The 27,788-nt window shown below is 37.7% G+C and overlaps 1 protein-coding gene across 10 annotated transcripts in view; it reads left to right on the top strand.

The window, feature by feature from the left end:
* Positions 1–25,125, top strand: part of LOC132653192 (sulfotransferase 1E1) — a 46,208-nt gene extending 21,083 nt beyond the window's left edge. For 3 of the 10 annotated variants that reach the window (XM_060380895.1, XM_060380898.1, XM_060380900.1), the window contains 8 exons: positions 407–501; positions 2,874–3,037; positions 12,427–12,552; positions 13,925–14,022; positions 19,789–19,912; positions 21,762–21,856; positions 22,998–23,178; positions 24,759–25,125. In XM_060380895.1, coding sequence (XP_060236878.1) covers positions 2,890–3,037; positions 12,427–12,552; positions 13,925–14,022; positions 19,789–19,912; positions 21,762–21,856; positions 22,998–23,178; positions 24,759–24,871 — 885 coding nt within the window. In that variant the 5' untranslated portion in view covers positions 407–501; positions 2,874–2,889 and the 3' untranslated portion in view covers positions 24,872–25,125. Of the gene's footprint in view, positions 1–406; positions 526–2,873; positions 3,038–12,426; positions 12,553–13,924; positions 14,023–19,788; positions 19,913–21,761; positions 21,857–22,997; positions 23,179–24,118; positions 24,240–24,758 lie in introns of all 10 variants that reach the window. The other 7 variants (XM_060380892.1, XM_060380897.1, XM_060380893.1 and 4 more) reach the window with 4 other exon arrangements.
* The last annotated feature ends 2,663 nt before the right edge of the window (positions 25,126–27,788 follow it).

The following is a 27,788-nucleotide window of genomic DNA, read 5'->3' as shown; positions in this document are numbered from 1 at the left end:
ATCATAGATTTTTTTTCCAAAGAGTTGAAATTAATCACAAGGACTAGGATTCTCTTTTCTTTGGAAAGAATACTATGACATATACTATTTTGTGGTTTTAAAAAATTTTTTCTGAACAACAGCAGACCAATGGAAAGGTGTCACCTGATGCCTTTCAAATTAGCCATTTAGACCTACACTGAATCGAACATAATATTGGGTGGGTTGTCTTGAAATGGCTTAGAGAAGAAAATAAATGCCAGGAAAACAATCTTGTTTATTAAAGTGAGGAAACAAAGTATTAACTATGAATTCCTTTAGGATCTTTTATAAAGTATATTCTTGGAAATTGTGAATGAAACATAATTTTACTGACTAAACAATAATGTTACCATGTCATTCCTTGACCCACTGTGGTATCTCCCAGCCAGCAGTTTAAAATTTTGATCAAGGGGTGAGCCATTCTGCTGAGGCCTGTCATTTTGGAGTAAATCACTCACTGAGAAGTTCAATTATTTTTAAGTAAGTGAGAAAAGTAAACTACAGGTCAGTGACTATAAATAACTTTCATATAACCCCATCACTCCCAATTTTAGACATGTGTTTTACTTCCATGTAAGAACATTTATCAAACATTGAATTCCTTTGGCTCAATGACATATATTCAGGAACAAAGAAAGATTTGGGTTAGATACCTGACAGGACCTTTGTATCATGGCAGCCCAACTTTATTACTGAATGCAGGCAGGATCAAGCTTTTTGCTGAAATAAGTTTGTATTTTAAGGCTTCTTAGTCCACTGATAGGGGAGGACATCCTCCCCTTTCATTTGATCCCAGCTTATTAGGTATCTTCAGGACTGGCTGCAAAGTCCTCCTCTGTGGCATAGCAAGGCTGCTCCTTCCTTGGGGGGGGGGTGGTTGGCAGAAGGTCAAAGAGCTAGCCATGAATTCATGTCAGAAACAGTCCCTGTTCCCCTTACTAGGGTACCCACTTGGATACTGAGCTACCATGGGGTACATATGAACAGGGGTTCTAGGTTATATCCATAGATGGCCCTTGGTTGGAGATACAGTCATATAAAAGATCCCTGTGCCCAGATATCTTTGGTTCTTGTGGAGCTCCTGTCCTCACCAGGTCATACTAACTCCCCCTTCTTTCATATGAATCCCTGCACTGTGCTGAAGGTTTGGTTATGAGTCTCAGTGTCTGCTTTGATACACTGCTAGGTAGAGTCTTTCAGAGGACTTCTGTGGTAGACTCCTGTCCTGTTACTTGCTTTCTCCTACTCCAATGTCCATCCCATTTGTTTTTCTAAGTGAGGGTTGATCATCTTACCCAGGGTCCTCTTTCTTGTTCATCTTCTTTAGGTGTACAGATTTTAGTATGGTTATCCCATCTTATAGGTCTAGTACCCACTTAGAAGTGAGTAAGGGCAGGGAGAATATGAGGGAGGGAAGGTGGAATTGGGAGGGAATTAGGGAGCAGGATATAGCTGGGATAAAAAAGTAATAAACTGTAACTAATATTAAAAATAAAAATTTAATAAAAAATGGAACTAGAATAAAAGACTTCTTAGTCTTTTCAGATGTTTCATAAATTTGAATAAATTGAAGATTATTTGTCCAACCATCAAAGAATCTTATATATTATATATTTATATAAATACACACAAAGTATATCGATAAATATTCTAAACTATAATATATTGTATAAATTATACTCTACATTGCCTTGTACATTTGTACTTACGTGAAATTTAAATGACTTATATTTTAGTAGAAACAGAAAGTACTTAAACAGTAAGAATATATATATTGCATTTTTCTTTTTTTTCTTTTTTATTTTTTTTTATCAGTTACATTTTATTAACTCTGTATCCCAGCCGTGTCCTGATCCCTCATTCCCTCCCAGTCCCTCCCTCCCTCATCTCCACCGTGCCCCTTTCCAAGTCCACTGATAGGGGGGACCTCCTCCTCATTCATCTGATCCTGTTTTATCAGGTATCTTCAGGACTGGCTGCAAAGCCCTCCTCTGTGGCCTAACAGGACTGCTCCTCCCTTCGGGGGTGGGGAGACCAAAGAGCCAGTCATTGAGTTCCTGTTAGAAATAGTCCTTGTTCCCCTCACTTTGGGAAACCAATTGGTTACTGAGCTACCACAGGCTACATCTGAGTGGAGGTTCTAGGTTATATCCATACATGGTCCTTGGTTGAATGTCAGTCTCAGAAAAGACCCTGTGCCCAGATATATTTGGTCCTTGTGGAGCTTCTATCCTTTCCCCATCAGATTAACTCCCCTTCTTTCTTATGATTCCCTGTACTCTGCCAAAGGTTTGGTCATGAGTCTTTGCTTTGAAAACACTGCTAGTTAGAGTCTTTCAGATGCGCTCAGTAGACTCCTGTCATACGTTCAATGCACATCCCATCTGTCTTTCTAAACGAGGATTGATCATCTTACCCCATGTCTGCTCAATTGATTATCTTTTTTAGGTGTATAGATTTCATTATGTTTATCATATCTTATAGGTCTATATAAGTGAGTATATCCCATGTTTGTCTTTCTCCTTCTGGGATATTTCACTCAGAATGATCTTTTCTAGATCCCACCATTTGCCTGCAAATTTCATGATTTCCTCCTTTTTGATTGCTGAGTAGTATTCCATTGTACAAAAATACCACAATTTCTACGGCCATACCACCCTGAATGCACCCGATCTGGTCTGATTATAGTTTTTACTACCTCTAGTAATATTAAGTGCTTTTTTGCCCTGTGTAACAGTTAAGAAGGAACAGCCATTTAAATGGCCTTTATGTGCAGAGTTATTGCTAATGTGAAAGCATTACAAAGTGCATACAAACTTTCAAACATCTGTTTTGTTTTTTTTTTTTACCAGTACACACCCCTTTGAGATGGAGCCTCCTATGTCTGAGTATTATGAAATTTTTGAGGAGTTCCGTGGAGTTCTATTGGATAAACGTTTCACCAAATATTGGGATGATGTTGAAACATTCTCGGCGAGGCCAGACGACCTTGTGATTGCTACTTATCCCAAATCTGGCAAGTGGTTTTGCTGTGACAGTGTGCTTCTTTGTAGCATAGAAACTATGAACCTACTTTGAATCATCAATATTAAAGTGTTTATCTGACTCACACTTATTTTCCAAAAAAGGAGAGTTGTAATAATTTTGGTGTGACAAAAATATTAATAAATTTCACATTATCAGTTCTGTTCCACAATCTCAAATTCCAAGAACACAGTAACCCCATTAATCATAAATAGATGAAAAGTGTCAATTACATTATTACATTATTTAAAACAATTCAGTCTGAGAAATGCACTGTGTAATGAATATTTTTAACAATTTTATTTATATTATTACTGTGCATAGGGATTAAAAACCTTTTCAAAGAGAATCAAAAGCACTCTTTCAGGCAACCACCTCCTCTTCATTGCATGTATTAACAAATTTGAATTCCATACATATATTCACAGATTACAATTCTGTTTTTCCCTCTGGTACTAGTATACTACAAATACATAGTATAATACTATGCATTATACACAGTATAGTTTACTAGTATTGTATGTACTATTCTACAGCTGGAAAAGTCCAATCTTATATTCTCTGTCTACTTATTAACTTTTTGTACTTAAAAATAACTTAGTCATCTATTTAAGATCATGTGATCCTATAATTCCAATACTTAGGAGACATGAGAATCATGAGTTTGAGTCCAGCCATAGCTACACTGACATAATTTGTCTCAAACTAAACAGAATCTCTCTCCCTCTCTCCCTCTCTCCCTCTCTCTCTCTCTCTCTCACACACACACACACACCCACCCCCCACACACAAGTTAACATGAGATACAACCACTGTGTGTTTGAATATTCTTCCCTAAAGATGTTCCTCTGTTTCTCTTCTTAGCTCAGCTCTAAGACAACATAGATTATCATTGGAAGAAAGAGCACAGAGTAATTCTCCTTAAATCCTTTTTTTAAATAATTTTTTATTGGTTTTACTATTAATTACACTTTATTCATTTTGTATTCCCCCATAAGCCCCTCCCTCCTCCCCTCCCTATCCCATCCTCTCTCCCTCTTCTTCATGCATGCCCCTCCCCAAGTCCACTGATGGGGGGGGTCCTCTTCTCCTTCCTTCTGATATTAGTCTATCAGATCATCTCAGGAGTGGCTGCATTGTCATCTTCTGTGGCCTAGTAAGGTTACTCACCCCACAGGAAGAGGTGATCAAAGAGCAGGCCAATCAGATTATGTGAGAGGCAGTCTCTTCCCTTTACTATGTAACCCACTTGGACACTGAACTATCATGTGCTACATCTGTGCAGGGGTTCTAGGTAATCTCCATGAATAGTCCTTGTTTAGAGTATGAGTCTCTGGGAAGTTTCCTGTGTTCAAGTTTTCTGGTTCTGTTGCTCTCCTTGTGTGGTTCACGTCCTCTCCAGATCTTACTATTCCCCACTTCTTACATAAGATTCCATACACTCTGCCCAACAGTTGGCCAGCTTCTGCTTTGATTGTCTGCAGGGCAGAGGCTTTCAGAGGCCCTCTGTGGCAGGTTCCTAGGTTGTTTACTGTTTTCTTCATCTTCTGATGTCCAGCCTCTTTGCCTTGTTAGGGTCCTCTCTCTTGCTTAGTTTCTTTAGATGTACAGTTTTTAGTAGGTGTATACTATGTTATGTCGATGAGTGAGTATATACCGTGTGTGTCTTTCTGCTTCTGGGACAGCTCACTCAGGATGATCCTTTCTAGGTCCCACCATTTACCTACAAATTTCATGATTTCCTTATTTTTTATTGCTGAGTAATACTCCATTGTGTAGATGTACCACAATTTGTGCATCCATTCTTCAGTTGAGGGGTATCTGGGCTGTTTCCAGCTTCTGGCTATTACAAATAAAGCTGCTACAAACATGGTTGAGCAAATTGTGTACTTGAGCCTCTTTTGGATATATGCCTAGGAGTGGTATGGCTGGGTCTTGAGGAAGTGCTATTCCTAGTTGTCTGAGAAAGTGCCCGATTGCTTTCCAGAGTGGTTGTACAAGTTTACATTTCCACCAGCAGTGAAGGAGGGTTCCCCATTCTCCATAACATCTCCAGCATGCGTTGTTACTTGAGTTTTTGATCTTGGCCATTCTCATGGGTGTAAGGTGAAATCTCAGGTCGTTTTGATTTGCATTTCCCAAATGGCTAATGAGGTTGAGCATTTCGTTAAGTGCTTCTCTGCCATTCGATATTCCTCTACAGAGAATTCTCTGTTTAGCTCTGTTCCCCATTTTTAAATTGGATTACTTGGTTTGCTGCTTTTCAGCTTCTTTAGTTCTTTATATATATGGGATATTAGTCCTTCATCAGATAGAGGGTTGGTAAAGATCTTTTCCCAATCTGTAGGCAGTCGTTTTGATGACGGTATCCTTTGAGTTACAGAAGCTTTTCATCTTCATGAGGTACCATTTATTGATTGTTGCTCTTAGAGCCTGTGCTGTTGGTGTTCTGTTCAGGAAGTTATCTCCTGTGCCAATGAGTTCAAGGGTATTCCCCATTTTTATTCTAACCAATTTGATATGTCTGGTTTTATGTTGAGGTCTTTGATCCACTTGGACTTCAGTTTTGTGCAGGGTGATAATTATGGATCTATTTGCATTTTTCTACATGTAGACATCCATTTGGACCAGCAACATTTGTTGAAGCTGCTGTCTTTTCTCCATTGTATGGTTTTGGCATCTTTGTCAAAGATCAGGTATCCAAAAGTGTGGGGGTTTATCGCTGGGTCCTCTGTTCAGGTCCATTGATCCACCATTCTGTTTCTATGCCAGTACCATGCCGTTTTTATAACTGTTGCTCTATAGTATAGCTTAAGATCAGGGATGGAGATACCCCCGGAAGATCTTTTATTGTAGAGGATTATTTTAGCAATTCTGGTTTTCTTAATATTCCATATGAAGTTGAGAATTTTTCTTTCTAGGTCTGTAAAGAGTTGTGTGGTAATTTGATGGGAATTGCATTGAATAGGTAGATTGCTTTTGGTAAGATGGCCATTTTTACTATGTTAATCCTGCCAAGCCATGAGCATGGGAGATCTTTCAATATTCTGATATCTTCTTCTAATTCTTTCTTCAGTGACTGGAAAATTTTTTCATACAAGTATTTGATTTGCTTGGTTAGGGTTACTCCAAGGTACTTTATGTTATTTGTGGCTATTGTGAAGGGTGTTGTTTCCCTAATTTCTCTCTCAGCCATTTTGTCTTTTGTATATAGTAGGGCTACTGATTTTTTTAAATTAATTTTGTATCCAGCCACATTGCTGAAGGTGTTTATCCGCTGTAACAGTTCCCTGGTAGAGTTTTTGGGGTCACTCACGTATACTATCATATCATCTGCAAATAGCGATAATTTGACTTCTTCTTTTCCAATTTGTATCCCCTTGATCTCCTTCAATTGTCTTATTGCTCTGGCCAGGACTTCCAGAACTATGTTGAAGAGATATGGAGAGAGCAGGCAGCCTTGTCTTGTCCCTGATTTCAGTGGAATTGCTTTAAATTTCTCTCCGTTCAGTTTGATGTTGGCTATAGGCCTGCTGTATATCGCCTTTACTATGTATAGATATGTGCCTTGTATCCCTGATCTCTCCAATACTGTAAATATGAATGGCTGTTGGATTTTGTCAAATGCTTTTTCAGCATCTAGGGAGATTATCATGTGTTTTTTTTTCTCTCAGTTTGTTAATATGGTGGATCACATTGATGGATTTCCGTATATTGAACCACTCCTGCATACTAGGAATGAAGCCTACTTGGTCATAGTGGATCATACCTTTGATGTATTCTTGTATTCGGTTTGCAAGTATGTTGTTGAGTACTTTTGCATCAATGTTCATAAGGGAGATTGGCCTGAAATTCTCTTTCTTTGTTGGGTCTTTGTGTGGTTTAGGTACCAAGGTGACTGTGGCTTCATAGAATGAGTTTGGTAATGTTCCTTCTGTTTCTATTTTGTGGAAAAGTTTGAAGAGAACTGGTGTTAGCTCTTCTTTGAAGGTCTGGTAGAATTCTGCACTGAAACCATCTGGTCCTGGGCTTTCTTTGGATGGGAGACTTTAGATTACTGCTTCTATTTCCTTGGAGGATATAGGACTATTTAATTGATTTACCTGGTCCTGATTCAGCTTTGGTAAGTCGAATCGATCAAGAAAATTGTCCATTTCATTTAGATTTTCATATTTTGTGGCACGTAGACTTTTGAAGTAAGTCCTAATGATTGTTTGGATTTCCTCAGTGTCTGTAGTTATGTCCCCCTTTTCATTTCTGATTTTGTTGATTTGGGTGGTGTCTCTCTGCCTTTTAGTTAATTTGGCTAAGTATTTGTCAATCTTCTTGATTTTCTCAAAGAACCAACTTTTGGTTTTATTGATTCTTTGAATTGTTTTATTTGTTTCTAATTGATTGATTTCAGCCCTGAGTTTGATTACTTCCATCCATCTACTCCTCTTTGGTGTGTCTGCTTCTTCTTTTTCTAGTGTTTTTAGGTGAGTCATTAAGTTGCTTGAATGCACTGTCTCAAATTTCTTCTTGAAGGCACTTAGTGCTATGAACTTTCCTCTTAGCACTGCTTTCATTGTGTTGAAATGTATGTTGTGTCTTCATTTTCATTGAGTTCTAGGAAGACTTTAATTTCTTTCTTTATTTCTTCCCTAACCCAGCTGTCATTTAGTAGCAAATTATTCAGTTTCCATGTGTGTGTAGGCTTTTTGATATTTCTGTTGTTGTTGAGGTCCAGCTTTATTCCATGGTGATCAGACAGGATACAGGGGATTATTTCAATCTTCTTGTATCTGTTGAGGCTCGCTTTGTGACCAACTACATGGTCTATTTTGGAGAAGGTTCCATGAGGTGCTGAGAAGAAGGTAAATTCTTTTGTGTTTGGGTGTAATGTTCAGTAAATGTCTGTGAGGTCCATTTGATTCATGACCTCTGTTAGGGACATTGTTTCTTTGTTTAATTTCTGTTTTGTTGACCTGTCCTTTGTTGAGAGTGGGTTGTTGAAGTCTCCTACTATTAATGTGTGGGGATTTATGTGTAGTTTAAATTTTATCAATGTCTCTTTTACAAATGTGGATGCCCTTGTATTTGAGGCATAGATGTTCAGGATTGTGATGTCTTCTTGTTGGAGTTTTCCCTTGATGAGTATGAAGTGTCCTTCCCCATGTCTTTTTATTAATTTTGGTTGAAAGTCTATTTTATCAGCTATTAGAATGGTTACTCCTGCTTGCTTCTTGGTTCCATTTGCTTGGAAAGCTGTCTTCCAACCCTTTTCCCTCAGGTAATGTCTATCTTTGTGACTTAGGTGAGTTTCTTGTATGCAACAGATTGCTGGGTTTTCTTTATGCATCCATTCTGTTAGTGTGTATCTTTTTATTGGAGAATGGAGTCCATTGAAGTTGAGAGAGATTAGTGTCCAGTGGCTGTTAGATCCTTCGATTTTGATGTTGCCTGTGATCATAAGGTTGTGTGTTTGGTTGCTTTTTGTTTTACTGTAGTGAGGTTAATTATTTCCTGTATTTTCTTGAAAGTAGCTAGTTTTCTTGGGTCGTATTTTCCCTTCTAGTGTCTTCTGTAACGTTGGATTTGTGTGTAGGTATTGTTGAATTTTATTTTGTCATTGAATATCTTGTTTTCTCCATCTATGAAGACTGAGAGTTTTTCTGGGTATAGTAGCCTGGGCTGACATCTGTGTTCTCTCTGGGTCTTCATGATATCTGTCCAGGCCCTTCTGGCTTTCATATTCTCTGTTGAGAAGTCAGCTGTGATTCTAATGGGTTTACCATTATATGTTACTTGGCCTTTTTCCCTTGCAGCTTTTAGTATCTTTTCTTTGTTCTGTATCCTTACTGTTTTGATTATTATGTGGCGGGAGGATTTCCTTTCTGGTCTAATTTATTGGGTGTTCGGTAGGCTTCTTGCATTCTTATTGGTCTTTCCTTTAAGTTGGGGAGATTTTCTTCAATGATTTTGTTGAAGATATTTTCTGGTCCTCGGAGCATGGAATCTTCTTTTTCCTCTACACTTATTATTCTTAGGCTTTGTCATTTTTTTGTTGTCTTGAATTTCTTGGACAGTCTGTGTCAGGAATTTTTTAGATTTAAGGTTTTCTTTGACAGATACATCTATTTCTTCCATTGTATCTTCCACCCCTGAGATTCTTTCTTCCATCTCTTGTAGTCTATTGGTTATGCTAACATCTGTGGTTCCTGTTTTCTTCTCTAAGTTATTTCTTTCCACAATTTCCTCCATTTGTGTTTTCTTTAAGTTGTCCAATTCTATATTCAGGTCTTGAGCCAACTTATTCTAATAGCGATGTCTCACAGTTAGCATCTTACTGGATATCTCATTGTGATATCACCATTGCATTTATTCTCTCAATAGATTTCTTTAAAAACACATTTTTTCTTTTTTTCCTTTATTATTATTATTAATTACACTTTATTCATTTTATATCCCCCCATAAGCCCCTATCTCCTCCCCTCCCGATCCCACTCTTCCTCTCCTTTCTGCATGCATGCCCCTCTCCAAGTCCACTGATTTTTCTGATCTTAGACTATCAGTTCTCATAAGTGGCAGCATTGTCATCTTCTATGGTCTGGTAAGGCTGCTCCCCCCTCGGGGGGGGGGGTGAGCAATGAGCAGGCCAATCAGATTATGTCAGAGTCATTCCCTCTTCCCATTACTATGTACTTGGACACTGAACTGCCATGGGCTACACCTGTGCAGGGGTTCTAGGTAATCTCCATGAATAGTCCTTGGTTGGAGTATGAGTCTCTGGGAAGTTCCCTGTGTTCAAATTTTCTTGTTCTGTTGCTCTCCTTGTGGATTTCCTGTCCTCTCCAGTTCTTGCTATTTCCCACTTCTTACATAAAATTCCATTCACTCTGCCCAACAGTTGGCCATCAGTCTCACTATCTGCTTTAATAGTCTGCAGGGCAGAGGCTTTCAAAGGCCTTCTGTGGCAGATTTCTAGGTTCTTTCCTGTATTCTTCTTCTGGCTTTCAGAAGACCTCTGTAGCAAGTTCCTAGGTTGTTTCTTGTTTTCTTCTTCTTCTGATGACCATCCTCTTTGCCTTACAGGATGGAGATTGAGCCTTTTAGTTAGTGTCCTCGCTTTTGCTTAGTTTGTGAAAACACATTTTTTTGTTCTTTCTGAATAACTTTGATACTCCCTACCAAATATAAATATCAAGGTGTATTATGTCTACCATCAACTTAACTCTATAATCTTCCCAAATTTATCTCTCCAAGCATTTTCATATTTTAATTTTAATTTTTTACTAATTACAGTTTATTCAGTTTGTATCCCAGGCTGAGCCCCTTCCTCATTCTGTCCCAATCCAACCCATGCCCCTCACCAAGTCCACTGATAGGAGAGGTCCTCCTCTCCTTTCATCTGACTCTAGCTTATCAGGTCTGATCAGGACTGGCTGCATTGTCCTCCTCTGTGTTCTGATAAGGCTGCTCCCCCATCAGGGGCAGGTGATCAAAGAGCCAGACACTTAGTTCATGTCAGAAACAGTGCCTGTTCCTCTTATTCGAGATCCACTTGAGCTGCTATGGGGTACATCTGATCAGGGGTTCTAGGTTATATCCATGAATGGTCCTTCGTTGGCTTACCAGTCTCAGAAAAGTTCCCTATGTCCATAATTTTGGTTTGGTTGTTCCCCTTGTGGAATCCTGTCCTCCTCAGGTCTTACCATCTTCCCTTTCTTTCATAAGATTCCCTGTACTCTGCCCAAACTTTGGTTATGAGTCTCAGCATTTGCTTTCCTACACTGTTGGGTAGAGTCTTTCAGAGGCCCTCAGTGGTAGGCTTCTGTCCTGTTTCCTGTTTTTTCCTTCTTCCAGAGTCCATCCCTTTTGTCTTTCTGAGTGAGGATTGATCATCTTACCTAAGGTGTTCCTTCTTGCTTTGGTGCACAGATGTTAGTATGTTTATCCTATATTATATGTCTAATATCCACTTATAAGTGACTGTATATGGTGTGTCTTTCTCCTCCTGGGATACCTCACTTAGTATGATCTTTTCTATATCCCACAATTTGTTTGCAAATTGCATGATTTCCTTGTTTTTAATTGCAGAGTAGTACTCCATTGTGTAAATGTACCACAATTTCTGTATCCATTCCTCAGTTGAGGGACATCTGCGTTGTTTCCAGGTTCTGGCTGTTACGAATAAACAGCTGCTACAAACATGTTGTTGTTTGTTGTGTACTTGAGCATCTTTTGGATATATGCCTAGAAGTGGTATAGGTGGATCTTGAGGTAGCGCCATTCCTAATTGTCTGAGAAAGCACCAAAGTGGTTGTAGGAGTTTACATTCCCACCAGCAATGCAGGAGGGTTTCCCTTTCTCCACAGCCTCTCCAGTATATATTGTTACTAGAGTTTTGACCTGTTTATTCTTGTTTAATTTTCTTTTCACCACTATATAATTCTTAGATGTCCCCTGCTGGAAAAAAGTATCTTGTGCTGCTGCCTGATAGGGCTCTTCCCTATATCATAAAAGTGGTGAAATCATGCTTGCAATTTAGTAAACCTAAGCTCAATTGTCTTCTCTTCCTAAGGAAACTTCTTTGTCCCTAAGATTAATTAATTTTTATTTTATACATAGTAATGTTTTATTTGCATGACCGTATATGCACTGCATACATGATTAGTGTCCACATAGAAATAAGACAAGAGAGTTTCTGTTTCCATATAATTAGAGTGATGGATTCTTTGAGCTGCCATGTTGGTGTTGGGAGTCAAACTTGAATCCTCTGTTTGAGCAACAATGTTCTCAACTGCTGAACCACTGCTCCAGCTTCATGAGGGGAACTTCTCAGTCAGCATCCTAGAAACCATAGCAACAGCAGCAGCATGTACCCTTCCTTTGTCTATCTTCAAGCTCTGTACTCTTGTCTGTATTACAACATCCTAAGTAACAAAACTATACTTTGTCATTACTGGTTTTATTTTTTATTTTTTTGATTATCATCAAAAGCCAGAAAGCAATTCATACTCTTCTATAATCTCTGAGTGAGGCCTCAGTTTAGGCACAAAAACTACTAGGGAAGTCTAAAGCTGAAAAGTATGCTTGTATGTGTGAACTCAAGCTTCACCTTTTATTCAAGTATCTTCACTTCTTATTCAGAACAGTTAAAGTTCAGAGAGTGAATAGTTATCATAATGTCACAACTCATCATGGGAAGGCCTGAACACATTGACCAATTCTTGTTCATAACACTATACATGTATATTTGCTGAAGTTATTTTGGGTGATGTATATTAAAATATTCAAGAAAACATTGTTTTGAGTTGGATGATATCAAACAGTATTAAAAGAATATTGTTATCATCCATAAAGGTTCATTGGAGACTCAAGTGTTTTTAAATTTTACAGGAACCACATGGCTAAGTGAAATTGTATATATGATCTATAAAGAAGGTGATGTGGAAAAATGCAAGGAGGATGCAATCTTTAATAGAATACCTTACCTGGAATGCAGAAATGAAGACCAAATAAATGGTATTTTTTAAATTAATTTTTAAGAATGCAGGCATACATTTTAAGATATATGTATAGGATATGGTTGATAGATGATATAGATATGTTTATGCTACAATAAAGGCAAAAGGATTTTTTTTTCAATGCAGTTTATTCAGGAACCTTGAACAATCGTCTGACCCTGGGGAAAGCCAGCCCACAGCTTAAATAGCCTCGGGGTAGCCAACCCAGGCGTGCCACGTGGGCAATGCAGATAGGTCCACATACATGGAAGCAAGCCAGATCCTCAGCCTTAGCCAAATGTGGAATTGTTCTTGACAGAGAGCACTCACCATCGGGAAGGTGGAAGGCAGAAACCAGCTCCATCTTTAAGGCACAGCATTCCGCAGCTCTCTACAGTTCCCCCTTTTTGTTTTAGACACATCAGGCAAGAGTAGAGGTCTGATCTCTGATATTAGAAATAAATTGGGACTTTGTACCGATGTTCATTTAGGTGTCATCCACCCAAAGAGCATCAGACCCGTCGGATACCTTTTTCTCAGAGGCGGGACCTGGGGTATCAACCCGCATGCAATCAGACATGCTCTTCTCTGGGTCCAAAGCAGCTGACCCTGAGTGCAGTGCTTAGCCTCCCATCCTGAGCATAACATTTTAGCTTTTTATGGTATCCAACCATGCTTGGGGTGACTGTCCTGCTTCAATGGCTGTAAAGGCCTGAATGATCATGGCTGCATCACACTGTTGTGAGACTCTAATCTTGCATATATACCACAGGCAAACCAAGGAGACCAACACCAGAAGGCCTGCTAACGCTCCCATGCCCGCCCATTCCTTCAGATGATTCATGGCTGCAGCAATCCATGATGATAATCCTGTGGCTAGTCCTGTGTCCACTCTGATAGAATTTACTGTGACAATGGCCACTCTCAGCAAGGCAAAAGGATTTTAAGCAACATAGTCAGTTAATATTCTGTCATGAATATAGGAGATTATAAATCTTTAAACCCAGAGTAGTCTGATACCATTGTATGTGTTTGAAAGAGTAAATGATCTTAACTATTATATGTATTCCAGAAAGCCTTCTACTATGTCAGCATTTCTTTCTCAGTTTCCAGTAGTTTAAAATATTGTACATGGTTAGAAAACTATTCACTGAATTTCAAGAACATTCGCAACTGTATTCATAAAAGTTTGCTTACCAACGTGTGAAAAAAACATTCAGTTTAATTGATGAAAATATTTGATCTTATTTTGCAATTCATTTAATTAATAATTTTTTCACAGTGAGTTTGTATTATTATTATTATTATTAAGTCAATTTATAATCTGAAGTAATTTTTTAAAAAGTCCATCAAAATTCATATGAACATTTTTAAATTGTATTTTAAATCAGGAGTGAAACAATTGAAAGAGAAGAAATCTCCTAGAATAGTGAAAACTCACCTGCCACCCAGTCTTCTTCCAACATCATTTTGGGAAAAGAATTGCAAGGTAACCAGAATTACATTTTTTTGAGTTATGCTAAACTCTACCACTTTAAGGAGGCAGCTATCATTTAAAATGCATCTTATATATACTTTATTCCTCTTTTCTTTAACAAAGTTTTTTCAACAAAAGTGAATTATTTTTGTTATAACACAAGTCTAGATTGTATTTATACTTTTCTTTTTTGTTTTCCTTTACTTAAGATGATTCTGAAAACTAGTTAAACACTAAGTGTTGGCCTGTTTCTGGGTAAAAGAAGAATAGTTGTGTCATTTTTCTGATAGAGCTAAGTACGATTATCCTTGAAATCTCAAGTCTAGTGTTTAACTCACTGGAAGCATGGGATGAATGCGAGGAGGCTATATTGATTTCCTGGTAGAGAGAATGTCTTTATTTTACAAAACATTGTAAAATAAATGTGTGACATCGTGAAACATTCAAATGAATCAGAATAGGATATCTAAACAAGTGTCCGAGATAGTCATTTACCCAGTGAATGAAAATGACTGTTGCCCTCCATTTCACTTGCTAACAATGCACTCTCATTGAAAAACTATGAGAAAGAGATTTATTATTGTTTGTGGTTCTGATCCAGGGACAAGATATATTACTTGCTCATGGCCTTCTTGTTGACAAAATTTCAAGGCAACATACGAGAAAGTGGATGCATAAACATTTATGTCTCTAGTCTCTAACCCTTTAAAACCACCAATGCTCAGTAGTTTGCTTCTAAGGTGACCTTTTCTAAATCTTGACACCTCCCAAAGGCCCAACTTCTGAATACCAGCCAGGTTGTGTTCATTCTACAGGTACACAACCTGCATTGTGAGCATTAAACTTGAATGTGAATTTGGAAGGTGCAAACCATATTCAAAGCTACTGGTTCCTGTAAAATATTGGGCACAGAAGACACAGGCCACAAAGGAAGACAGTGTAACCAGTCCTTATGAGACCTGATAGGCTAGGGTCAGATGGAAGTGGAGGAGGTCCTCCCATATCAGTGGACTAGAGGAGGGGCATAGAGGGAGAAGAGAGTAGAAGGGTAGGATTGAGAGGAGATAGGGTAGGTGGCCACAGCCAGAATCCAAACTGAGTTAATTGTAATAAATGTTAAAATGAAATAATTAAATAAAACAATAAACTGAAAAGGAAAGACACAGTCATTTAGAGTAAAGGCATAAGTAAACAGACCCCATGAGTAGTGATTAGATCATGGAAGAGAAGACATCTAAATAGATGCATGTTTTAAAAAGAGGAGAAGTCTATTCAAACCCAGAGACCTTTCCCATAGATTGCTGAAACCGGTTCAGCTTGCCATTTAAGTGGCCATGCTGGGTAAAAAAACTGAAAGAAAAATTTCTAGGACTTATATATAAGAAAATTGGATCAGGTTCAGAAACTTTGATTTTTACTTTAATTACAGTAAGCCTGGGTAGCTTTGTAGAGAAAAAAATCACACAATTTTACAGTATAGGCAAATTGTGACCACAGAAAGAATGTTGTGCACCCTGCCTGCTAGAGTTTCTTGATATATTTTTCACTTTCTAGATATCTGGGGCTTCACACTTCAAAGGTTCTAATGCTTTCTTATTTTCAACTGAAATAACATTAAATATACATCCTCTGTAGATTTTCTAGAGAAAAGTTTTCCCACAGCTCTGTACTTTCTTCAGATGTCTCTTGAACATTTTTCTTCTTAAGAGTCTTTTCGTTTTTTTTTTCATAGAGTATGAATCAGTAAACCAAACCCAGGCCTGAGAGTCAGAACATCTAAGAGATTTGCTACTGACTCATTTCATGACAGTAGGCCAGGCATCTATTTCTGAATCTCAGGTTTTTAACCTGGAAGATGAACATAATTCTGTATTCTTTCTTTCAAGGATAGAGATAATAAGAATCTAAAGTGAATAATAGTGTTATTTTTCATGTGATTGGTATCCAAATGGGAGAATACAATTTGTAGCTTTTTGAAGGATGGCTAAGTACACTTTGTCTTCACTGTGTACAGCTTATAGTGGAGAGATCAGATTTCATCTGTGTCATATTAGAATATGTCCTGGGATATCACCACTGTGTTACAAGAAAGTACTTCAGGGCCTGCTATTTTTATGTTCTCTCATTAAAATTTTAAATTAATAAAAGTGTTTTTTTCTTTTTATTTATTTATTACAGTTCATTCACTTTCTATCCCAGCTTTAGCTTCCTCCCTCATCCCCTCCCAATCTTACTGTCCTTCCCTCTTCTCCTCCCATGCACCTTCCCAAGCCCACTGATAGGAAGGTCCTCCTCCCCTTCTATCTGACTGTAGCCTATCATCAGTACTGGCTGCATTATCTTCCTTTGTGACCTCTTCACAGGGAGATGATCAAAGAGCCAGCCACTGAGTTCATGCCAGAGACAGTCCCTGTTCCTTGTACTGGGGAACCTACTTGGAGACTGATGTGCCATGAGCTATGTCTGAGCAGGCGTACTAGGTTATCTCCATGCATGGTTGGACTATTAGTTTCAGAAAAGATCACTGGGCCCAGATTTTTTTGATTGTGTTGCTCTCCTTGTGGAGCTCCTGCCCCCTCCAGATCTTTTTATAAACTCTCCTTTCATAAGATTCCCTGTACTCTCCCCAAAGTTTGGCTGTGTGTCTCAGCATCTGCTTCGAAACCCTGCTGGTTAAAGGAATGAATACAGACATTGTTTTACATTTACGTAATAGAATACCACCCAGCAATTAAAAACAAGAAAATCATGAATTTTGCAGGCAAATGGAAGGAATTAGAAAAGATCATCCTGAGTGAGGATGCAGAAGCAGAAAGACATACGTGGTATGTAACCACTTATAAGTGGATATTATACACATAATATAGGATTAACACACTTAAATCTGTACACCTAAGGAAGCTAAGGAAGAAGGAGGACCATGGGTAAGATGCTCAATATTCACTCAGAAAGGCAAAGAGGATAGACACTGGAAGAGGGAGAAAACAGGGAAAAGGACAGGAGTCTACCACAGAAGACCTCTGAAAAAGTTCTTAAGAGTTTTAATCAAGCCACTTTTTTTTTTCTTCTGAGATGTGTTGTAAGATATTACTGCTATTTTGAAATCTGCAGATAGGATTTATTGCATACTTTCTTATGCCTCAAAGTCCATCAAAGAAACAGATATGATTGTATGTAACGAATTTGTCTTTGGATTATCTTCAGATTGGTTTATTGATCCATCAGAGAAAAGGTAGTAGAGAGTATTTTGTATGTCTGGAGTAGAGGATCAGAAAGAATAAGTGACAAAGTAAAGAAAGTGATTTTAAAAAGAGCAGGGTAGGGCTGGAGAGTTGGCTCAGAGGTTAAGAGCACTGATGTTTTTCTAAAGTTCAACTCCCAGCAAGCACATGGTGAATCATAACCATCTATAATGAGATTTGGTACCCCCTTCTTGCCTGTAGACACAAATGCAGACAGAATACTGTAAAAATAATAAATTAATAAAAAGGACAGGACAATGAATATGAACTTGCAGTGCGGTTTAGAGGAGACTGTGTTCAAATTGTTAGTTGAAACGAATGAACAAAATCTCAAAAAAGGCACCGAAGCAGCTCTAGGCTCAGAGATCTTTCTGCCTGATCCTCTGCTACCTTGCATACATGGATCACAGACAGTGAGCCAGCAGAAACAGAGAATCTAGCATAGTCTCCTTGAGACAGGGTGACCCAGACTGCAGTACAGGCTCTAAGAACAATCAGTCAATGCTACAAACAACTAGATGACTAGAGGCCAGCGTAAGAATACAGGTAACAAAATTGATCATGATCCAGTACATGAGTTTAGTAAATTAAATGAGTTTTGAATTTAGATAATAAGAAAACCCAGAAGCAGAAAGACACACACAGTATATACTCACTTATAAGTGGGTACTAGACCTGTAAGATAGGATAAACATACTAATATCTGTACACCTAAAGAAGAAAAACAAGAAAGAGGTCCTGGGGTAAGATGATCAATCCTCACTTAGAAAGACAAATGGGATGGACATTGGAAGTAGGAGAAAATAGGGAACAGGACAGTAGCCTACCACAGAGGGCCTCTGAAAGACTCTACCTAGCAGTATATCAAAGACAATGCTGAGACTTATAACCAAACTTTTGGCAGAGTTCAGAGAATCATATGAAAGAAGAGGGAGTTAGTAAGACCTGGAGAACACAGGAGCTCCACAAAGACCTAATATATCTGGTCACAGGGGGCTTTTATGAGACTGTATCTCCATCCAAGGTCCATGTATGGATATAACCTAGAACCCTGGCTCAGATGTAGCCCATGGTAGCTCAGTATCCAAGTGGGTACCATTGTAAGGGGAAAAGGGACTATTTCTGACATGAACTCAATGGTAGGCTCTTTGAACTCTTTCCTGCCACTCCCTCCCCCCAAGGGAGGAGAAGGCTTGCTAGACCACAAAAGTGGACATTGCAGGCAGTCCTGATAAACTAGGGTCAGATGGAAAGCGAGGTGGACCGCCTCTATCAGTGGACTAAGAAAGGATCAGGGAAGAGATGAGGGAGTGAGGGTGGGATTGGGAGGGAATGAGGGTGGGGGCTACAGCTGGGATACAAATTTAATAAATTGTAACTAATATTTAAAAAATAAAAAAGAAAGCATAGAAGTTGGAAAGGGTTAAAAACGTAGGCTAGTGTACAAATTATTACTTCAAAGAAATGAATGAACAGCTTAGGTACAACGTAGAAGTCCTTTTCTTCTCCTTTGAAATTTTTTTTCAAAAAATTCTTTACACATGAGAATAATTCTTCAAAGAAGAAGCAGAAATGTTTCTCTAAAATGGTTTGTAATGCATGAAGAAGGTAATGATCTCAACTTCAGCTTCTTAGTTGTAGAGTGGAAGGGGCAGAACTCTTTAGATTTTATTTATTTTTTATTAATCACAACTTATTCACTTTGTATCCCCCCTCCCAATCCCACCCTCCATTCCTTTTCTTCTCCTATGCCCTTCCCCAAGCCCACTGATAGGGAAGGTCCTGCTCCCCTTCCATCTGACCCTAGCCTATCAGGTCTCATCAGGACTGGCTGCACTGTCTTCCTCTGTGGCCTGGCAATGCTGCTTCCCCATCAGGGGGAGGTGACCAAAGACCCACCCACTGAGTTCATGTCAGAGACAGTCCTTGTTCCTATTACTAGGGAAACTTGGAGACTGAATTGCCATGGGTTACATCTGTGCAGGTGTTCTAGGTTATCTCCATGCATGGTGTTTGGTTGGAATATCAGTCTCAGAAAAGACCCCTTTGTCCAGATATTTTGGTTCTGTTGCTCTCCTTGTGGAACTCCTGTCCCTTCCAGGTCTTTCTATCTCCTCTTTCTTTCATGACATTTCCTGCATTCTGCCCAAAGTTTGGTTATGAGTCTCAGCATCTTTTGGGTAGAGTCTTTCAAAGACCCTCTGTGGTAGGTTCCTGCCCTGTTTCCTGCTTTCTCCTTCTTCCAAAGTCCATCCCATTTATCTTTCTGAGTGAGGATTGATCATCTTACCCAGGGTACTTAGGTTACTGAATATGTTTCTTAGAAGAATCAGACTAATAGCCACTAGGAAATAGAGCAGACCCCGCTTTAATGTAACATACTATATTATGTTTTTTTTTCTGCATACTGTTTATGCTTTTATCTTTTTCACACTAAATTTATATTGTTACTTGCTGGAAACATGAATCTTTAAAACTTGATTACAACATGGTTGATAATCTATCCAGTGATTTAATAATTTATCTCACCCTCTAGATGATCTATCTTTGCCGGAATGCCAAGGATGTGGTGGTTTCTTATTACTACTTTTTCCGAATGATACCTAGTTATCCAAACCCTGATTTTTCAGAATTTGTGGAGAAATTTATGCAAGGACAAGGTAAGAGTATCTTAACTACGTTGGATTCTTTTTCAGGAAAGAAAAATAAAAACATATGTTATTTAGTGCAAATGAATATAAATGAATTAATATAAACAGAGATAATATAAAATTAATATCATATAAATATATAAAAACAGAACTATAATATATTATATAAATAAAGATAGAATGTAAACAATATAAACATATATAGCCAGAAACACAAGATAAGTAAATATATAAATATGTACAACAAATGAATATAGTACTTAAACAGAATAAAATAAAATATAAGAAAATATAGATATATGTGAAGATAAATATATTGTTAATAAAATATAATATAAATCTATGTGTAAACATATATAGACTATAAGGTTCCAAATGGATAGAATATTTCACAAATTCTAAAACACAGATGCTTAGTGGCATCTGTGTTAATGGCAGGCTTAATGGCATTAAAGCTTAATGGCAGGCTGCTGTATGTGAGGAGGATGAAAAATTAGAAATCTAGGGATTCTAATATAGTGCCAACAAGTAAATACATTGACTCTGTTGTGACCAGCAGGGTTGGTAATTTCTCTTTTATAAGTCTGAGAGCTAAAGTGTCCCTTCTCTAACATATACTTTTATATTTTCAAAATGTTTTAGAACATGTTCTTGAAACATGATTTAAAAGTGGGTGAAGTTGTAAAATCGTGACTCATTTTTTCCAGTAAAATGCCAAGTTATTAAATGAAGTCATATGTAGGTATTTATTGTTATTCTGAATAGCTATAAAACTCTTGCTTATTTTTCTAGGTATGTAGATTGAACATGTTCATTCTTATTTCACTGAACAGTAAAGAGTTTCTTGAGCAGATATTATGGGAATGTTACCATTCCATTAAAATTCTGACTAAAGCAATGGGGTATTTGTATTTGAAGACAAAGGGGGAAAAGCAGTTTAAGCTTCATTAAGTAAGCAATGTAAATTATATAGGGATAATGGAAAAAATATTTTATATCCATTGAACATAATATTGCTCATTAGCAGTTGTGTCTTGCAGAAAAAATGTATTCTAAACCATCATGAGGAAAAATATGCCTTAAGATTGTCAAGATTCTCCTTGAAATACAGAGAAAAATAATTTATGTGCCTTAAAATGGTCAATTATATCATTTTAATGTCATTGTGGGTCTTCTCAAAAGAAAATTTGCTTATAGCATCAGAGCACAGAGAGAGTACACAGTGGGTCGATGTCAAGTCTAGTGGTGACTCAACATGTCTGTGCTAGCCTTGGATTTGATGAAACTGTTGTATAAAGGCAACAGAAGAAAAAATGACAGCATTTGCCATATCATATCATCTTCAAAATCTAACTTTATGGAACAAGAGGGATTGAAATTGTCCTATGAGAGTGAATTTCACAATCTGAATTACTAGTCTTATAGTAAATGCTCACATAACTACTAGTCTCATAACTACTCTGTCTCCCTCTGTCTGTCTCTCTGTTTCACACAAACAGAAATACACAGATATACATAGAAAGATAGACTCATATACAGAGTCTACACACAGGCACATACACATAGCTCTCCACACACATACACAGCAGTTTAAAACCTGCTCTCATTGCTCTAAATTGAATTGGTTTGTCTTTTCTCAGCATCACAATGCATGTCATGCTGTTAAACTGAAAGTATGTTTTTGAAGATAAAATTATTCAACATTTTTTAATCATTGCTGTACAGAACTCTTCTTAATAAGTCTAACTGACCTGTTCTGATTCTATGATCATTTTGCCTTTTTAAAAATAATTTGAATACTTCTGTCAAGATTACAAAATAATAATCTAATATCTCTACACTTTTTTTTCCTATTTAGTTCTGTATGGTTCCTGGTATGATCATGTCAAATCTTGGTGGGAAAAGAGTAAGAATCCACGTGTGCTATTTATGTTCTATGAGGACATGAAAGAGGTAAGGGATGGAAGTCATATAAACATTTTCAGTAAGCTTAAAGATTCTCTTAGCATCCGACAATACCCTGGATGCAACATTAACACTGGAAACATGGCATCAACCACTTGCAGAGCTACGAAAGAAAAAGAACAGTCATCTAGTTTGATTAAATTTTAATCTAGTAAATAAAAATGTTTAGTGATTACGTACAGCTTAAATACCAGTGTTAAAATTTTTCTAAAGGTAAACTTTGCAAAAAGAACCTTGAATTCATAGAAATAAGAAACAAAATCACAATACACACACTTGGATGATCACCAAACTTGCTCTTTCACTGAATACTGTAGTCTGAGAGTTTTTGTGCTTAGTGTATGATATTGGTTGTGATATACCATGTATGAGGTTATGATATCTAGGTACAGTAGTTGACATCTGCAATTCCAGCACTTTTGAGGCAGGTAATTAGGAGTTCAAGCCATGTTTGAACAGAGTAGCAAGACTTGCCTAAAAATGAATAAAAAATAATTAAATATTCCTGGCCAGGTAGATGTGTCAGTGGATAAGTCATTGCTATGCAAAATGAGGCCTGGAATTCAACTCCCCAGCCTTTATTAAACCAGGGAGGCATGGAAGCTGGCTTCTAATCCTAGTGCTATGGACACAGGAAATGCCAGAGGAAAACTGACAGGACAAACTACCAGTGTAGTTTGTGTTGAGGAAGACAACCTGCCTCAGGAAAAGAAAGAATTCTGTAAAAGAGGAATTTATATAACTACATGTTTCTATTTTTACACACTGGAATACAAGTGTATGCACATTTAACTGTATGCATGCTCACGTACAGGCAAACTTGCATACACACACAACACACACATCTATGGAAAAATAAACAGAAGTGGAAAAAATTAGAAAGAACTGTTTTACTAGTTGTAAAATTACCATTTTGCAACTCATCTTATTTAGGCCTAAAAGTTTTTAAAGTGTCTCCTGAACCTATTTTTTGGATGAAGAAGAATTGTTTTAGAATAGTTTGTTTTCTTCATTATATATTTAATTCTAATATGACCAGGTAGAAAATAATGTTCTCTATCATGTTTAGCTATTACCTATTCACCAATTTTTGTCAACTTGGTCTTCAAATCATTTTGTTTCTCTGTAGGATATCAGAAGAGAAGTGACAAAACTGATAGAGTTCCTGGGGAAGAAGCCCTCAGCAGAGCTTGTGGACAAAATCATTCAACACACCTCATTCCAGGAGATGAAGAACAATCCATCCACCAATTATACAATGATGCCAGAACACATGTTGAACCAAAAAGTATCACCTTTCATGAGGAAGGGTGAGAAAAGAAAGTGTTGTAGAAAATATATAATTAGCTTATAGTGTTTATTATTAAATGCCTATAATTATTACCATGTTATTATCTAACTCACTATCATAATCAATAAAAGATACAGACACCTGTTATATTTTAAAATAAGTCTTAATTTATCTTGGTCTGGGCAGATATTTCCACCTAAGCTATCCTGTTATGCCATCTGCTTTAATCATTTATATCTGTGCTACTTTCCACCCATAATTCCATAAATACTTACTGATGCTCTCCATCTGGGCTGCTTCTCTCCATGTGATCCTCAGTCACATGGTACTTTACCTACCCCATCCTGACTACACTCTTTTCCCTCCAATACCTGTCTCTTTCCCATGATCCTTCTGTTCCCAAAGCCTGGGAATCTTAGTTTGGCCTCTCACTTCTGCCCTTCCCCAGGATAGGCCTTTTATTCGGGCAATCAGGAATAATGTCTTAGGCAAAGTTACAAATGTTATTTCGGGGTGTCTGCTCATAAAAGACAACAAGCTGACCCCGGGGAACAAAATAATCAACAATCAAAAATACAAAGCACCAGATCGTGCTGTACAAGAAAGTCAGGTATCTTTCTGTTAAAAGGACTAAGCTGCCATGACTTAGGCAAAAAACTACTCAAGTTATTCACCCTGCATAACCAGAATATTTTTTCTTTACAACTATTTTATCTTGAATATTCTTATTGAATTATGAAGTTTGTAGCTGAATTAAACACTATTTATTAATAAATCCAAGAAGATTTTACTAATACTGAATTTATTTCCTGTTTATTTAGTGTGAGAAGGATATCATACACTGCATAATGGCAGACACCTCAGCATCAACAATGATACCATAATGTACCCACTGTCATTAACTAGGTCAATGTATATTGGGTGTATACCATTATGCACTATACATATTATCTCTACAGATTTTGATTTCTAACTAGGAAAATGGATTTACTATCTTATTTTGAGATGAAGAAACAAGTTCTGAAAAAATCATATTTTCCTTGTACAAATGACAGAAAGTTTTGAATGCTAAATGACAAGGTAGGAATTCAAAATAATTATGTTTATCAATAATATCAAAACACAATAAAAGGAAATATTTACATAGAAGCAGTATCTGGTGAACTAAAGTCAATTTGTAAACCTGAAATTTGGAATTATTTTTGTGTAACATTCAGGGAACAATGCCATGCAAGTAACTGGAAGTAAAAGCATAAGTCTGGTTTTGAGAGATTAATGAGCACAAAAATGATGTTCAATAATTTAGTCATCACTGCACCATGGATCTCATCTTAGAAAGCGTGATATATGAGAGAAAATCAAAGAAGAAAGCTTATTGGAGATGTTATACGAAAGAAAGGATGAGTCAAGTAGGATGTTTTTCAAGACAATAAAAACAAATTTGTCTTTGTAAAATCAAATAATGTGATACTTAAATATTTTATTGGGAAAATTAAATATTAGGAGAATTTTTCACAGAAATAGATACCAGATTAATAAAAAGCCTCCTGATTGTGGCTCAACAGGTTGACACTTCTGTTTTCATCTGTTTCTTTCCAGGAATCACGGGAGACTGGAAGAACCACTTCTCAGCAGCGCTAAGGAAGAGATTCGATGAGCACTATGAAGAGCAGATGAAGGACTGCGCTGTGAAGTTCAGAACAGAGCTCTGAGATGCTTCCTTTTCTTGTGTCTGAAACTGGAATGTTCTTCACTTTATCCTCCAGTTTCTCTTGTTTCGCTTTTCAGTACAAGAGACTTTTTGAAGGCTGATGATTTAATTTCATTCTGTCTTTTAAACTTTTACATCAATTTAATGTCTGAATGTGTTTGACAGCAAAATCACATTTTTCTCATATATAATATAAGCATGTGTTCTCTAACAGTGCTCAAATATTTCTAATAAAAATAATTTGATGTCTCCATATTTAACCATCTATTCATTCATTACAATATAAATCTTTCCTTGGTGACACACAGACCAACAAATATAGAGGCACTTTGAGATTCACAAGTAGGTAACCTAGTGATTGTGTTTTGATGCCAAAATTATACAAAATTATATGAACAAATTAAAACAATCCCAAGAATTGTGAGGTCACTTCAAGATAACATCTAAACATTTATAAATTTATAGAATTAGTTAAACTAAAACATAAGTAATGTCTTTTCATATGTTTTTTAATTTTAGTTTTATATTAATTACAGTTTTTTTTTGTTTGTTTGTTTTGTATCCCAGCTGTAGCTAAGGACGTTGAACATTTCTTTAAGTGTTTCTCTGCCATTCGGTATTCCTCTACAGAGAATTCTCTGTTTAGCCATTTTTTTTTTAAATTCTTTATTTTTTTTTCAATGCAGTTTATTCAGGAACCTTGAACAATCCTCGGACCCTGTGGAAAGCCAGCCCACAGCTTAAATAGCCTCTGGGTAGCCAACCCAGGCGTGCCACGTGGGCAATGCAGATAGGTCCACATACCTGGAAGCATGCCAGATCCTCAGCCTTAGCCAAATGTGGAATTGTTCGTGACAGAGAGCACTCACCATCGGGAAGGTGGAAGGCGGAAACCAGCTCCATCTTTCAGCATAGCATTCCGCAGCTCTCTACAGTTCCCCCTTTTTGTTTTAGACGCATCAGGCAAGAGTAGAGGTCTGATCTCTGATATTAGAAATAAATTGGGACTTTGTACAGATGTTCATTTAGGTGTCATCCACCCAAAGAGCATCAGACCCGTCGGATACCTTTTTCTCAGAGCCGGGACCTGGGGCATCAACCCGCATGCAACCAGACATGCTCTTCTCTGGGTCCAAAGCGGCTGACCCTGAGTGCAGTGCTTAGCCTCCCATCCTAAGCATAACATTTTAGCTTTTTATGGTATCCAACCATGCTTGGGGAGACTGTCCTGCTTCAATGGCTGTAAAGGCCTGAATGATCATGGCTGCATCACACTGTTGTGAGACTCTAATCTTGCATATATACCACAGGCAAACCAAGGAGACCAACACCAGAAGGCCTGCTAACGCTCCTATGCCCGCCCATTCCTTCAGATGATTCATGGCTGCAGCAATCCATGATGATAATCCTGTGGCTAGTCCTGCGTCCACTCTGGGAGAATTTACTGTGACAATGGCCACTCTCAGCTGCTCCATCGTAGTATCGAATTCTCCAGTCCAATTACCTAAAATATAGCTCGACAATTGTTTAGACAGATTTGCAGCACAGGAAAAATTCTCATGTTATATGCTAGTGACTCAAAGTCCAGCATATTTTCATTGACAGCCAAGTTGAGCGATTTGCCATAGGGTATCAATTTGCTCCTGCACGAGGTCAATCCTCTGATTGAACACCATCAAACTTCCTTTTAGTTGAGCATTAATTCCTTTATGTACAACTAAGGCATGAGCTACATTGGCTAAATGATTGTTCAGGGTCTGAGCAGTCTGCCCAGTATGACTCATGGCTAATGCCCTGGTCTGTTTAGCCATTTTATAATTGCATTACTTGATTTCTTGCTTTTTAACTTCTTGAATTCTTTATGTAGTCTGGATTTTAGCCCTCTGTCCGATAGAGGGTGGGTGAAGATCCTTTTCTAGTCTGTAGGCTGTAGTTTTGTTCTGATGACAGTGCCGTTTGCTTTACAGAAGCTTTTCAGTTTCATGAGGTCTCATTTATTGATTATTGAGCTTAGAGCCTGTGCTGTTGGTGTTCTGTTCAGGAAGTTGTTTCCTGTGCCAATGAGTTCTAGGCTCTTCTCCACTTTTTCTTCTAACCGATTTAGTGTGTCTGGTTTTCATATGTTTTGATCCTTTAGTCCATGCTGATGGAGTACAGAATCATAGATTGCCGTCACTGTCATGTAGAATTATGTAAGATTTACATCACCTAGAATTTGGAGAGTTTTCCGACAAAAGCAATACAGTAATAGAGTATAACACAATCCATTTATTGTTTTATATAGATCGAACCACTCCAGTATCTCTGGAACAAATGAGTCTTGCTAGTGATCAATCACCAAAAACCAAACGATGAATCTCCTAGTAGTGATTTGAACGTTTCTTACAATGCGTTTGGATCCTACCAAGCTCTCCTCCCTTTTTTCTTCCCAGATACCCCTCCCTTCCTTAACTACACAACTTTGTACCCCCTTGAGACCCTCCAAGACCAATGTGTGCTGCTCAAATTGTCTTGGATATGTGCTCTTTCACCAGAGCATGGTCAACTTACTGGGGCTACACTCTTAGAGATAACTCTAGCTCATTCTGCCTGCTGCTAACAATTGCCAGTGTCTCCAAGGCCTGGGTGGTATTTTGTGCCTAACTACCTTTCTGTGCTAGAATTTGGTCTGGCTTGGATTTGTGCAAGTGTTTTGCATGTTGTCACAATTTAAATGAGTTCATATTTGTAGCCCCCTTGTGTGAGAGCAATCCAATGCTTCCCTGTAGTCACTAATCACCTCCGGCTTTTACATTCATTTTTCTCCAAGTGATCCCTGGACCTAGAAGGTTGGGTGAGGGATATATCTTCCCTTTAGGGCTGATCATCTGCAATATCTTATTCCCTTTTGTGTAATGAAGCATTTGCAGATTAGGTAG

Source organism: Meriones unguiculatus, chromosome 3, assembly GCF_030254825.1.
Source record: "Meriones unguiculatus strain TT.TT164.6M chromosome 3, Bangor_MerUng_6.1, whole genome shotgun sequence".
NCBI lineage: Eukaryota > Metazoa > Chordata > Mammalia > Rodentia > Muridae > Meriones > Meriones unguiculatus.
This window is presented reverse-complemented; position numbering and strand designations above follow the sequence as displayed.